General features: G+C 51.4%; 5 protein-coding genes across 5 annotated transcripts; 3 read left to right on the forward strand and 2 right to left on the reverse strand.

The window, feature by feature from the left end:
* Positions 1-1,312: 1,312 nt before the first annotated feature.
* AYL99_01596 (hypothetical protein) lies at positions 1,313-2,770 on the forward strand (the record flags this gene model as incomplete). The annotated part of the gene is made up of 5 exons (XM_018833112.1): positions 1,313-1,497; positions 1,549-1,627; positions 1,680-1,709; positions 1,760-2,644; positions 2,699-2,770. 5 exons carry the CDS (start codon positions 1,313-1,315, stop codon positions 2,768-2,770), a joined length of 1,251 nt encoding a protein of 416 aa, XP_018698991.1.
* Positions 2,771-3,163: 393 nt separating this feature from the next.
* Positions 3,164-4,612, forward strand: AYL99_01597 (hypothetical protein; the record flags this gene model as incomplete). Its single annotated transcript, XM_018833113.1, has 1 exon — positions 3,164-4,612. One exon carries the CDS (start codon positions 3,164-3,166, stop codon positions 4,610-4,612), a length of 1,449 nt encoding a protein of 482 aa, XP_018698992.1.
* A 657-nt stretch (positions 4,613-5,269) lies between these two features.
* Positions 5,270-6,004, forward strand: AYL99_01598 (hypothetical protein; the record flags this gene model as incomplete). The annotated part of the gene is made up of 3 exons (XM_018833114.1): positions 5,270-5,303; positions 5,411-5,493; positions 5,720-6,004. 3 exons carry the CDS (start codon positions 5,270-5,272, stop codon positions 6,002-6,004), a joined length of 402 nt encoding a protein of 133 aa, XP_018698993.1.
* Positions 6,005-7,061: 1,057 nt separating this feature from the next.
* AYL99_01599 (hypothetical protein) lies at positions 7,062-7,394 on the reverse strand (the record flags this gene model as incomplete). Its single annotated transcript, XM_018833115.1, has 1 exon — positions 7,062-7,394. The coding sequence occupies one exon, from the start codon at positions 7,392-7,394 to the stop codon at positions 7,062-7,064; it is 333 nt and encodes a 110-aa protein (XP_018698994.1).
* A 3,449-nt stretch (positions 7,395-10,843) lies between these two features.
* On the reverse strand, positions 10,844-12,331 carry AYL99_01600 (hypothetical protein; the record flags this gene model as incomplete). Its single annotated transcript, XM_018833116.1, has 2 exons — positions 10,844-11,518; positions 11,570-12,331. 2 exons carry the CDS (start codon positions 12,329-12,331, stop codon positions 10,844-10,846), a joined length of 1,437 nt encoding a protein of 478 aa, XP_018698995.1.
* Between the last annotated feature and the right edge of the window lie 1,231 nt (positions 12,332-13,562).

The following is a 13,562-nucleotide window of genomic DNA, read 5'->3' on the forward strand; positions in this document are numbered from 1 at the left end:
TATAAAATTATTTGACCTGGGCGGTGTCGGTGTTGGTGTCGCATCAAAATCTCGTGGTTTGGGTCGGCGCAGGTGAATTTTTCTAACAAATTGCCAGGTGAATCTAATCTTATCTCAGAGTTGAAAGTTTCTTTGGTTACAGTATGGGCTCCACCCGCCGGACCCTCGGATCCAACGCCAGAGGTAGGTTGTCCCGCAACAAGTTTCAGGTCTAATTCAGATCTAGGAGCCTGTTTGCATTCTTGTCCCATCTATGGCTTCATCGTGGACAAAGGACCACATACCGCTTTGACCTCACAGGAAATGGTTATGCGTGGGGAGGCACTATGCTGGACTCGAGAGGTCAATGAATCAGTCTTCGGGTTGTATATATGGTTTTTGAACCACATCATCTCGTTATTGAGTCCTCAGAATCTCCCGTGCTGGTGCGTGGCTATGATGATATATATTCGAGAGGATTGAGCAGCTAGACGTCCAGGCAAGCTTTGGCTCGTAACGATTCCAATCTAACCTCCTGTGCAGTATAAGGCTCGCCATGGACAATTGTATGACAAGGCATGGTTGGAATCTAAAGAGAAGCAAGTCTCACGTCTACAGGATTGAGTATCCAAGGTATATCTAGAGACGAAAGACAATGCACGCACTTGAACAGTACACCGAGGAACCGAGTCACAGAACAGCTAGTCCTCCCTACTAAAAGCCAGATGAAAACTTTGACAGAGTCGTTCGGAGGTACAGGATGAAGATTTGGGTATTAGTGTCGGACAGGGTGTCGAGGGCAAACAAATGAAGATGGTAAGGTCTACGCTCGTGACACATCCTGGTCTGTCCATATCCCAGGCAAACAGCTTGTTCCCTCCATGCCATCCTCCATCAACATCCTTCGATCTTCAATTGTTTGATCTGCTCGAGACATCGCAACTTCTACGATTACCTCTTGCAACTTACTCTGTCCGGTTGTATCTCAGGCCTATGAAGTCATCCTTCCGCCTTTCACGTACTTGGATATCTCACTGGTCAGGAAGAGCAACTGCCCATCATGATACTGTTGCAGTGAGTCTCTGAACACCTTCCATCAACATTGTTAACACGCGCCTGCTGTTCTTGTGAGCCATGTGCTCCAGCTTGTGTGGCGTCTCTTCTTCCTACTCTGTCATCTCCTCTCCCATAATTATACCCCCAGTTCTCATCCTCTATTCACCGATACAGCATCTTTTCAACTCACTGCATTCTCTTACACTGGCACTTCATCTCTAACCTCTGTTCTCCCTACAGCTGTATCATCACTTGGTCTCTTTTCATTGCCGAAACCATGCCTCTCTCCAATGTCGCTCATGTTCCTGTCCACCGCAATGCCAATTACAAGGCTAATGGCACAAAATCTCTTGTCTGGCTCTACAACAAGTATAACATAACCCCTACAAGACCAGGCCGGTATCATCGTGACGAGAAGAATCGCCTCCTGAAACGTCAGCATGATGGGTCTTCCACTGAAGTGTGAGTCACACCGTCTCTACTTTCTCATGTTGGCTTATCCAGTGGGAAAAGCACCGCAGACGATCAGCAGAATGACACCTACTATACTTGCCCGGTCACCATCGGCACACCCGGCCAGCAACTTGATGTGGTACGTCGAGGAACAAATCGCTTGGGGGTGTTTTGTGCTGACAATCTCCAAGACCTTCGACTCTGGTTCTGCTGACTTTTGGGTACGCTTCCTCCCCATATCCTATGACATTATTGAGCTGACCCCCCGCAGGTCTGGTCCAGCTATTTGCCTGAAAATATCAAGAAGAGTGGAAGTGCATCTGGCGCTACCATCTATGATCCCAGCAAGTCCTCTACCCAGAAGCCCATGACTGGAAGCACCTGGCAGATTCGGTACGGAGATGGCTCTTCAGCATCAGGAGCAGTGGTCACAGACGTCGTCCAAGTCGGAGATATCACGATTCAGGGTCAAGCAGTCGAGATAGCCAGCCACATCTCACCCTCGCTCACTACGCAGACTGCTTCCCAAGGCATTTTAGGCTTGGCTTTCGGCAACATCAATACGGTCATGCCCGTGCGAGTCAAGACACCTCTTGACAACATGGTTGCGCAGGAAGATATCCCCGAGGACCAGGAGGTCTTCACCTGCTATATGGGCTCTTACAAAGACGCCAACAATCCGGACCATGGCGCATCGTTCTTCACTTTTGGGAATATTGACAGTGACGTAGTGCATGCGACAGGTGGAGAGATTTCTTACACACCGGTCAATGATAGTAACGGATTTTGGCAGTTCGCGTCAGAATACGTTGTCATCAACGGGGATAAAACGCCGCTCCCAGGAAACACCGCCATTGCCGACACTGGCACAACCCTGATGATTATTGATGATGATCTCGTCGAGAAGATTTACTCTGGTATCCCAGGAGCGATATACGACGAATCTCAGCAAGGCTGGCTGGTCCCTGCCAATACACCATCCAACAAGATTCCTGATCTCACTTTCGCGGTTGGTGATGTGGATATTGTAATCGAGAAAGAACAAATAGCATTCGCTCCGGTTGAGAACAGTAATATGATATTCGGTGGTATCCAAGGCCGAGGTGACTTGCCATACAACATCTACGGCGATACCTTTCTGAAATGCGTTTACGCGGTTAGTGGTCTGGCCCCCTGAAGGTTAATTCTGATTATTAACAATGAAACACAGGTGTTCGACGCCGGGAAGAAGCAATTCGGCGTTGTCCAGAGGGTTACCCCTACACGAAAGATCGCCTTTTAGGCTTGCTGCTCAAGGCTGTACAACTTTTCAAAAAGCAATCCAATGACGATGATGGTGGTGGTGACAGGTATCTGTGAGGGCGGCATACCTACACGACTCCCACAATTCGGTTGTCCCTAAGAAGTGTTCAGATAAACTTTAGTCATAAAAGACCACTCAACCTACGCTGTCGTTCTGTCGTTGCTCAAATATCTGAGTTCAAGATGGCAATTATCCAGTGTTTAGGGCAAGTAGCGGGAACGTTGAGGCGACCATGCTGGTGGAAAGGGTGACTGATTGTGGGCGTTCCTTCCTGCAATGACCTCGCCTGCTGGATGTCAAATGGATCGCAGCTTTTTGAAGAGTTGTCTGTCCGCTCATTGTCTATTGCTCGATTCTGACTGAACGTTCACAATGAGGAAATTTGCAGTCCTGTTAGGACAAACCTCCCTCCTGCTAGCCCTCTTCATTCTCCTAATCTTCCAGGAATCCCACAAGCAGCCTTTGATGGACAAGTTGCATGACAGTCTACGTCTGGCCACCAATGGACTCAATCGAACACTCCCTGCGTTGAGCATTCTGAATGGATCGGTTCAACCGTCTGCCTCTTCCGCCACTTCTACGCTTTCGTTCATTGCCCCGACCGTCAAGGCCGGAACTCAACGACCTGAGGAAGCCAATCTCCTGACTTCCCCCCCCCTCCTTGCTGGCACTGAGGCACAAGCGCCCCAGGTGCTACAAATCGATTGTAAAGACAGGATGACGGATCGCGAATCATTCAACAAGGCTAGCGAATATGTCCACTCAATCATGAACTGCAGTGTTGGGCATGGACCACAGTTGGAGTGCTCTTCGCTGAACACTACCAGATACCTCGGGCTCCACGATCCCTCTGCGTACGCTCAAAAACCAAAGTTTTTCTTTGCCATGAGCCTTCATCAGTCGGCGGCCATCATTTCACAGCTGCTTGGAGCCATCGTTGAGGTCGTTCGATTCCTCGGTCCTCAAGCCTGCGTTATTTCTGTGGTCGAGGGCCGATCAACAGACGGGACGTTCGAGATCTTGAAGAGCTTGGCGAAGGAGATGGAACATCTTGGAGTGTCCTATTTCTTGTCTTGCAATGAGCTGCAGCCTGGCGGAGAAGGCATGGAACGTATCTCCACCCTGGCAGAACTGCGGAACAGAGCTCTGTTGCCTTTGACCCAATATGCACGATCGTATGACCTGTCAACCACAATCATCTTCCTGAACGATATTGCTCCATGTGCGGAGGACATCTTGGAACTGATTTATCAGCGAGAGCTACTAAAAGCGGACATGACTTGTGGGATGGACTGGTACAATCTGGATGACGGCGGCACTTTCTACGACTCATGGATCGGGAGACAGATGAACGGCGAGACCTTCTTCGAGGTGCCCCAGAGCACGTCTTGGGACTTCTCCAAGAACCTTTTTTGGAATCATGAGCCCAGCAAGTCCCGTTTTTCGTTGGGCCAGCCGGTGCAGGTCTTCTCTTGTTGGAATGGTGCGGTGGCTCTCACGGCCAAGCCCTTCCTGGATGGGAAGATCCGGTTCAGGACCGAAGTAGAGGAGGAGTGTCACCTTGGAGAACCGGTTCACCTAGCCAAAGACTTGTGGAGGCTTGGCCATGGCAAGATCGCTGTCATCCCGAGTATCAACGTCGGGTATTCCGTGGACGACTCGAGGAAAGCAAAAGAAGCGCATGGTTCGGTGACAACCGTGGCATCCAAGGAATCTGTGGAGTTGAGCAAGATTGATTGGCAACAGAAGCCACCAGGTCAGATCAAATGCTTGTGGCCCTGGGATCGTCCCTTGTGGGAGCCTTTTGAGCTCCGCGAATGAGCGGACATCTAAAAAAATGCTGGAAGCTTAGTCGTGGGTACGTAGATGAAGCTCAAAGTTGGCGCATGATATGGGCGACAACTACAAAGGTGGCAAAAAGAGAAAAGTGGAGCCCACACACAAGGAATTTAAAGAACAAAAAGTCTATCAAGTGATGATTTCGAACTTGTGGTTGATGGAGCAAAAACAAAAATAAAAACTGTGTCTGCACAGCGCAGTAAATAATAGAGTCCAAAGATTGAGAAATGGAGTATTTTGGGCGTAGCCACGGCCATCTCTGGTAAAAGGCAAGAAATGGATTCTGCAATAGCTCGTCCCACTCCAAATGGAAAATTTGGGAACAAAAATATATATTCTACAATAATAGAGAGCTCAGTATCACGTGTGTTTCCCTCATTGAGCTTGCTCCTTCCCCCGCATCAAAGCTCCTAAAGCTCCTGCGGGGAGGTAAATTGCAGGTCCAGGCAAATGGTTTTCCCCGACGTCCAGCTGTACGAGGTACATGATGCGTGAAATTTACATCCCGAGAAAGGTTTGCCGGCACTGAAACTCTACGACGTGCTCTGGAACAGTCTCTTCGTTGGAATTTCATTGATCTATCGGTTCGTTGGTCTTGAAGCTTGATAGACAGGCAAGGCAAGCTAGCAGATGAACAAGATGGCCGCATGCATCTTCTGCAAGATTGTCAAAGGTGAGAACGCGACATCGGTTCCTTCGTGTTGGTCGTTGTCGTCGCCGATGGAAATGACAAGATCAACTCCTCAGACGTGTGGAGTGCTAACTGTGTGGCTTCCATAGGAGAGATCCCTTCCTTCAAGCTCTTTGAGTCCGACAAGGTCCTGGCGTTTCTTGATATCCAGCCGCTGAGCCGAGGTCACGCTGTACGCATGCCCTCTTCTTCCCACCGTTCTCCCTCCCCTCCCACTGCACACATGCGTAGAACCTACGAATAAGAATCTACAACCCCTAAGTCCCAACCCCCTTCTGCACCGACGCCCACAGGACAAAAACCACGATGCTACCACTACCTCCCCAACAGTCCATGACAACATGCTAACTCGCAGGTCCCTGGCGCCTCTCTCGGGCGAGGGATGTCGCATCATATAGCTCGTGATTCCCAAGCACCACGGCGTCAAGCTGACGGATATCCCCGACGACTCGTTGACGGACATCCTGCAGGTGCTGAAGAAGATCGCGGTGGCCACGGGCGCCGAGAACTACAACGTGCTGCAGAACAACGGGCGGCTGGCGCACCAGGAGGTCGACCACGTGCATTTCCACCTGATTCCGAAGCCAAATCCCACCGAGGGCCTGGGTATCGGGTGGCCCGCGCAGAAGATGGATATGGACGAGTTGAAGAAGCTGTACGAGACGTTGAAGGCCAAGATGTGAGGGGGCGGGCATGGGGAGATCGGTGGGGAGGATGAATGGATGAATGAGGGATGAGACGAGACGAGAAGAGAACAGAAGAGAAGGGAAGAGAAGAGAGAGTGTGTGTGGTGCGAGAGGAGAGGACGGGACAGACAGAAGGGAAGAGGCGGGCTCAACTACCCCTTCAGGACTACGGATACTCGCGTACAAAGTGCTTGAATGTGGTCTAGCAGTTCGAACTTGTCGGGGAGACGATCCGGCAGGAGAATATCGCCACAAGGGGCCTTTGGACATGTTCCATTCATTGTAGGTATCGTCTTGCTTGCCTGGTCACCGGAATCTTTTCACCAGGGAGGGTGCAACGACCACCACTACCACCACCACCACAAAGAAAGTCCGCGTTCTCAAGACAGTGCCACACCACTGAGCACAGCTCCACGGGTTTCCTTCTTCATGCAAAGAGTTCGACGTTGAACAACCATCATCATCATCCTCATCCTCATCCTCATCATCGCAAAGACCTCAACGCTCCAGGGAACGTTTGTGGTACCAGATCGTTTCGCTTGCATGCACTCTCTCTTGTCCCCTTTTCTAATCCTGGATATCTATCCACTGTCATCGTCGAATGCGAATACACAAGCCAATCATCTTCTAGTTTTGAAGCAAGATGCCCATGGCCCAAGCCAGGACCCCTTTTCCGGGGGGCCCGATGTATGCTTCAGTTTCCCTTCTGCATATGTGGTTCGCTTTCCCCCACTAATTTCATTCTTTTATGAGTCCCGGGCTCTTCGCTCGGTCTATGCTTCGACAGCTTTTGTCGCTGGGTTTTATTTATTCTCTTTCTGTCTTCTTGAGGAGGGTGGGTATCAAGGAAACGTACACAAGAAGAGAAGAGAAAGGGAATGGGTAATGGTGTAATGGTGCACAAGGTGTCTGTCTGTCGTCTTCGTCTCATCATATCTTCGTCGTCGTCGTCAAAGAGAACCTCGCTCGACGCACAAGTGCAAGTCAGAGGGAGAATGCGAAAGAAGAAGAAAAAAATGCAGCGTCGAATCATGCTGGTCCGTTACAGCATAGGCTACTTGGCCTGCCTGGGCGGCTTCAATCTCGTGATCCGCGCTCCCTGGCTGTCCTTGTCGGACCACTTGGGCACAGTCGGTTTCATAGCAGTCGATGATGACGACGATGAGGATGAGGACGCGACCACCGAGGTCCGCCCGCCCTCTTTATTCGGTTTTGACGGCGTTGACGGCGCCGATGGTCCGCGAGCGGAGTGTGGCTCCGTGGGCTTGTTGTTATTGTTGATGTTGTTCACGAAGTCGGACTTGGCCAGCTGTTCCTGCAGCGTGTTGATGAAGAGGAATGTCGAGTCTTGTGGCGACAGGTCCTGCGGGGCACGGGTGTGCGCCATGTTGGAGGGCCTTGCAGCTTGGTTGAATTGAGCCGGCTGGCCGGCTGGCTGGGAGATAGTTTTTTTTTTGTGTCTGATTTGATATCCTTGAGAAAAATGGTTGTTGGTTGGATAGAGGGTTGGACTTGTGGTGCCCAGTGTTCTTTCCCTTCGATCTTTGGTGGGTTGGTTGGTTGGTTGATTGATTGATTGATTGCTCGTTTGCCTTCCGTCTCGTCCTGGCTTCCGGTAATGAAGAGCTGAATGGAAAAGGAGGGTTGAGTCATTCGTTTTGCAGCTCGACAAGGACAGGGATGGGTATTGCCAGAAAGAGAAGGGTCCCGAAGAAGAGTCGTTACGTGGAGGAGCAAGAAGCGAGTGACTCTTGTCTATTATCCAACACCAAGAAGGGGCCGATTTGCAAGCGTGACAATATGATATATATATTACCCCAGACTCCGGTCACCGGGAGAAATGCATATCTCAGGATTTCGAGGACATTCCTGATGGACAGCAGCAAAGGATAGACAGGCAAGTTCTGGAATTGAAGGGCTCGACGACCTGGAGAACCAACTCCCAACTATTCGCTCATGTCCTGCATCAACTGTTCACATATCATGATCTTTCTCTCTCGCGAAGACCGGAAGAAATATTCGGTTCAGTGTTTACTGGTTTAAGCAGGTAGGCAGGCAGGGAGGTCAGGTCGAGACCTGGCAATCGAAGTGCTATTGGGGATGTTGATCGCCGAATTTCCACTTTTTGCGCGCGTACGTCTATGCATGTGGGAGAGGAGGGGGGGAGAGTGTGTGTACGTGTCTATCGTACCATGTATTGCTCTGATCATTTTCCGCTCTGGATTGGGGTTGGATCTGAACCAGCAGAGCCCTAGCTCGTGCCGTGTCCCTTTTGATTAACGCCTGCTTGCGCCATTGGGTGATTTGGGGCCAAAGACGAGACGAAACGAGCGGAAGGAGAGTATTGAAGGACGCAGCCCCTCCCTCTCAGTAGATAGGTAGGTAGATAGGTAGTAAGACTAGCTAATACTTACCTACCTGCGTGCCCTACTTCCCTCCCGAGGCAGATAGTAGGCTGCAGCCAAAAGCAACAATGATCAGCACCACGCATATGCATCTTTTTCCGGGGCGTCCACATAACGATGGCTTCGGTTTGTCCTCCTTTTTCCTAGCTCTTACCCACACACCGCCCGCGGCCAAACGGCCGATGAATCGGGGGTGAGCCAATGGACCAAAGCGGACAGCCAACGACCGTACCGGAGCGGGTGGGATTGGCAAGGTAGAAACGAAATAAAAGAGACCATTCAAGCATTGATGCAGAGAAAAGAAGAAAAGAAATCACAAAGTCCCCGAGCTGGAGCGTCCCAGGACACCCAACGACCAACCGGTATGCCAACACTGCAGGCCAGCGATAATGGATAATGCCATGCAGGCATGCATCGGGGTTCTTCAGAAGGAAAAAAACCCGATGTAGTTAGCAGACCCTGTTTGCAAAGGGGAAAACGAGATATTGAAACAACGGCCACCGACGTAACCGTGCATGAAAAGTCAATCCCTCAAGAACCAGGGTCTGCATATATTGCGCGTCGGAGTTTATTATTCCACGAGAGAATCGACCGACTCTGTTTGGCGGGTGGTCGTGTCACTCACTACTGAACCCTGGGTGTTTTCTCTCCCATGGAATGCTGGGGCCGGCAAGTGTGTTGGTTGGCATACCCGACTGGGTGCTGCTTATGCGAGTCAGCGTCGTGAGTGGAGTGGTGCAAGATTTGGTGGCTTCGAGGAATGGCTCCATTGGCCTCTGTCACAGGTTCTGGACCGGCCCATTCATGGATGTCGGCACCTCAAGGTTTCACGGCGCATTGGCGACTGAAGTCATGGCATAGGACGAAGGTAGTGGTACCCGAATTGAAGCATGTTTGGGGGGGGGTTACACATAATACCCGACTCACGGGAAGCGCAGAAGAGGACAGCACGCACCAGGACATGGCTTGTCGTGGGGTTGGCAGATACATCCCACAGAAACAGACGAGGGAGACAGTGAGTGCTTGAGAGAGCCTCTGTGAGTGCGCATTGTTGAAGAATGTGGACGCCGTTCTGCCATGCGAGTTTCCTTCTGTAAAAGCTCGTGCCGATCATTCCAAGCCCGAACCGATCGAGTCGGCGAGCCTTGCCAGCTGCTCGCCCAATGCATTTCAACTCGAAACGAGTGACCATACTCGGCTGGGTGTTTGTGCACAGGCACAAGATCACGAAAACACGCCGTCCACCCACCATTAGCCCAGCGACTGGCGTCGACTTGTTTCCTGGGTGAACTTCAGGATGATCGTCGTCTTCCCTCGCCCGCACCGTATTGAGCTGGCTCGGGCTTGGGAATATGCAAGACGTGCCTCCCTTGGTCCGTCCAAAGCCTGAAAACGACATCGACCACACGCATGCAGCAATATCTGCGATGGGTCCATGACGTACTGTTCCAACTTCTTCAGCTTAAAAGAGAAGCTGTCCTGAAACATGGATGTGCTTTCGTATTCGAAGAGCCAGGTCTTATCTCAGATTGGTATAAATCCACGGAAGCCCAGAAGCAAAACAATGGCGGTGACAGCCCAAGAAACCAATCCAAGCCGGGGACGGCCTCGATACGGGGAGCAGGCGAGCAGAAAATCAAGTGGGAACAGAGCAGACGAGACTCGTGACAACAAATAATGGAGAAGCATGGTCCGCGCGCCTTACCTTTTGCACGACGGCGCAGGGCTGCTGTGGGCGCCCATCCAATAAATGGGGTGATCAACTTGACCCAGAAGGAAGGCCGGGTAGCAGTCTTCAGCGTCAGTCAGTTGATTCCTTGACTGAGAGAAAAACAGGGTGAATTTTGGACCCAGAACGTGTGATCTGTTCAGCCGCCATCCCGTATATCCGCTATGGAAGTGTGGATATTTGTGTGAGAGTCCTCTTATCTGTGCTGATGGGTGTGTATGTGTTGTTCGTGGCTTCTCCCTCTTGAAGAATCGTGTCATCGCGTGCCTGTTCTTCTCCTCTCCTCCCACATACTAATCTGCAATTCTGCCCGTTCGACCAATCCAGTCAATGGCCCTCGTCGTCCTCATCAGCTTGCGCAGCTGTGCTGTGTTCTGCGGACTGAGGCGGGCAGGGTGCACCTACCCATCCCGTCCTTCTGGTCAGATGCACAGTCGACCGGGTCAAGCACGATGACAAACAATCATAGCTGAGCTGTGTGGCGCTCATCAGCACACCTACCAGATTAGATAATTAAAGTATATGTCTTCTCACACAGTGCTATGTACCCTTGCACATGCTCGGGGCTGACGAATGTCCGGCTAGGCTCTGGCTGTATCGTATATCCTGTTGCTGGTTGCCCCCCCTCTAGAAGGTCCAAGAATCGAACGATCAGATGTGGGCAAGGGTGTCGCTAAGTCCTGCTTCTCCCGCCTCCGGACTTCAGTCGACATCATCGGTAGAGGTTTCGATCTGTGGAGCGTCCGGCACAGTCTCCGGCGACGTCGGTTTGAGATCCACGTTCTCTCCCTTCCCCGGAGGCGGCGGGTAAAAGTTGATCTTGCCGTCTGGCCCGATCATGCCCGTGCGGTCATAGTACGTCCTCGCCCGCACATATTTGTCCAGTTTCCAATAGTTTGCGTTCAATTGCCTTGCCAGGGCGTGCCTCTCCTCTTTGATCTTGTCCACATCCGGGCCCGTGCCTTTTGATATCCACTCAAAAGTTTTATTCTGGTATTCGCGGACCTGAATGTCCCGCTCAGCGTTGAGAGCGTTTCGGGGCGCTTCTTCCTTCATAGCGTCGTTCTCCCCAGGTACGGGCTCTGCATACTTATATTCCCAGTCCTCGTCTCCATCCAACTCCTTGATGATCTGTGATCTAGGGATAAATTTCTCGAGGTCCTCCACGCCGGACGTAAAGTGCACTTTACCCGCCACGACGGGATCGAGCCAACCCCGAATGATCTTCCATATGCCTTGAAAAATCCACGGTGCCTTGTGGACAAGGACGGCGCCGAGCGACTCGGGGTAATTGGCTTCAAAGATCTTGATCATAAACTTGACGGGGGTATAATCCATATTGGCCATGGTGAAATTGGTCATGTCGAAAACTATACACTGAAGAGGAAATGTCAGCGGTGTGTCGATTGGGGTTGGGACAACACTCACAGCGGTTTCTACTGGCGGCCTCAGAGCCAGTCTAGCCGTCTCAATCACATAAACCGTATACCGTTCGAGGGCACGCTCCGTCTGGTCGCCACCTCTATGGAGTCGTACCCGTACAAAACATAGCGGTCTACCTTCTTTATCGGTGCCGTGCAGGAAACTCTTTCCTAACCTGAGTTGCGCCAGGAAGTCTTCTCCCTCGCGCCTCACGGCGGGATCGCTGGATTTCGAGTCCTCTAGAGCTCCCCCTTCTCCCCGCAGGACGACATCATCGTCGACATGTTGTTCTTGACTTCGCCATCGCATCGTAGAGACCAACATGACCAACGCCTTGTCCACATCCCATTTTCGGGCTCTCAGAAACCGTAGCAGTAGCGCATCCGGGTGATCTGCCTTGACCATGCTCCAAAACGTGGCACGCAAGGATTCTGGGGTTTGTGTGACCAAGATCTGCTGGAATTCCTTTACCTGGCCGTACTTGTCGTCGGAATCTGCATGATGGCTCGGATCTTTGGTCGGCGTGGCTGATCCATTACTTGACTCCTTATCCTTGTGTCTCTTGAATATACCCAATCGCTTTTTGCTCTTCTCCTTCTCTTTGACATCTACTTCAGATCCCGCATCTTCGGTTCGTGGTGTGTCTGTCCCACTGGTATGCTGCGGGTCTTCCACGCCAAAGATTTTCAGCGTGACGGCCCAGAACTCGCGCAATTTGGCTTCTTGTTCGGGAGTCAAGTTACCCAGGTGGCCGGGAGGAGCAGGCATGTCGAGACGGAAAGGGTCGGTGGGATCTGAACTGGTGGGGGAGGAGGATTGGTGTTTCTTCGTGTTGTCCCCTCTGTCGTGTGCCTCTGGGGATTGCTGACGCATCAGATACTCGACAACAATTGCGGCTCCACAGGCGACACCAAAGAACAGAATATACGAAGAGATCGAAGATTCGACAGGCGCGATAACCCCTCGAGTAGGATTCCCAGCGGTAAAGGGGTGGGTGGGTAAGGAGTGAGGCCTTGTTTGCGGGCGAAAAATCGGATGGAATTTGTGGGAGAATGAACGCGCCCCTCTCCGAGCAGCGGAGGGGAAGATGAAAGGCAGCTGACTCAAGGGCAGCAGGTGCTGGCAACAGCTGCGTCGCATCTATGTCAAGACGCAGAAAAAGAAAATGGACCACGCTGATTATGAACGATGCGAGATTGCCGCTGCCACGGGTGTTGTATTGAGCCGACGCAGCCGTGGATTGAGGATGAACTCAGCACAAATCGATGACTGACTTCAGCAATTGCAATCATCCGCCTCGCCGGGTTCCTGTATCATTGATTCCCCGTGGCGCAGGTGGCGTAGCGGCATTACCGAGCAATAGTGGGCGCAGGATCGAGCGAGCAGGGATGAAGGCACTGTGGGTGGGTGGATGAATGGATGGTGGATGGTGGATTGGTTTGTCGATTGGCTTTGGCGCAGTGCGAGATTAATTGATGGGAGATTCATTACGTCATCGACAGCTCGCATCAACACCTGCGCTTTTCTCTTCGGCGTCGTCGTCGTCGTCGTCGCCGTCAACGTCCCTTCCATTGACACTGTCTACCGAAAAGAGTACTTCCTCTTACCTACCAACCCAGAAGCATCGAGCAGCCAACAATATGCCAAGGTCATCATCTCCCTACAAGCGTCAGACACAATGCGTTCGTTCTCATGCCGCAGTCTCGGTCTCTAGCCTTTCCAACTGCATACCCTTATCGACTGTGAAGGTACAATTGCGGACACTCACAGCCTCTTTCACTTACAATATCATGACGGCAAATGCCTGTGACAAGTAGAATTCTTCACGGTGTCATCATTCCTTCTTCCCTTACAGTTGTCTACTGATGTTTTCCACTAACAAGGTGCTGTCACTATATCACTGGGCGACAAATATTCAAAAGGTCTAATGGATCTCAAGACTCGGAAAGTGTTATATAAACTGCTTCTCTGCGCACAGGCAAGGCTGGAGCTTCTCTTC

This window comes from Fonsecaea erecta, assembly GCF_001651985.1.
Source record: "Fonsecaea erecta strain CBS 125763 chromosome Unknown Scaff1, whole genome shotgun sequence".
Classification (NCBI taxonomy): Eukaryota; Fungi; Ascomycota; class Eurotiomycetes; order Chaetothyriales; family Herpotrichiellaceae; genus Fonsecaea; species Fonsecaea erecta.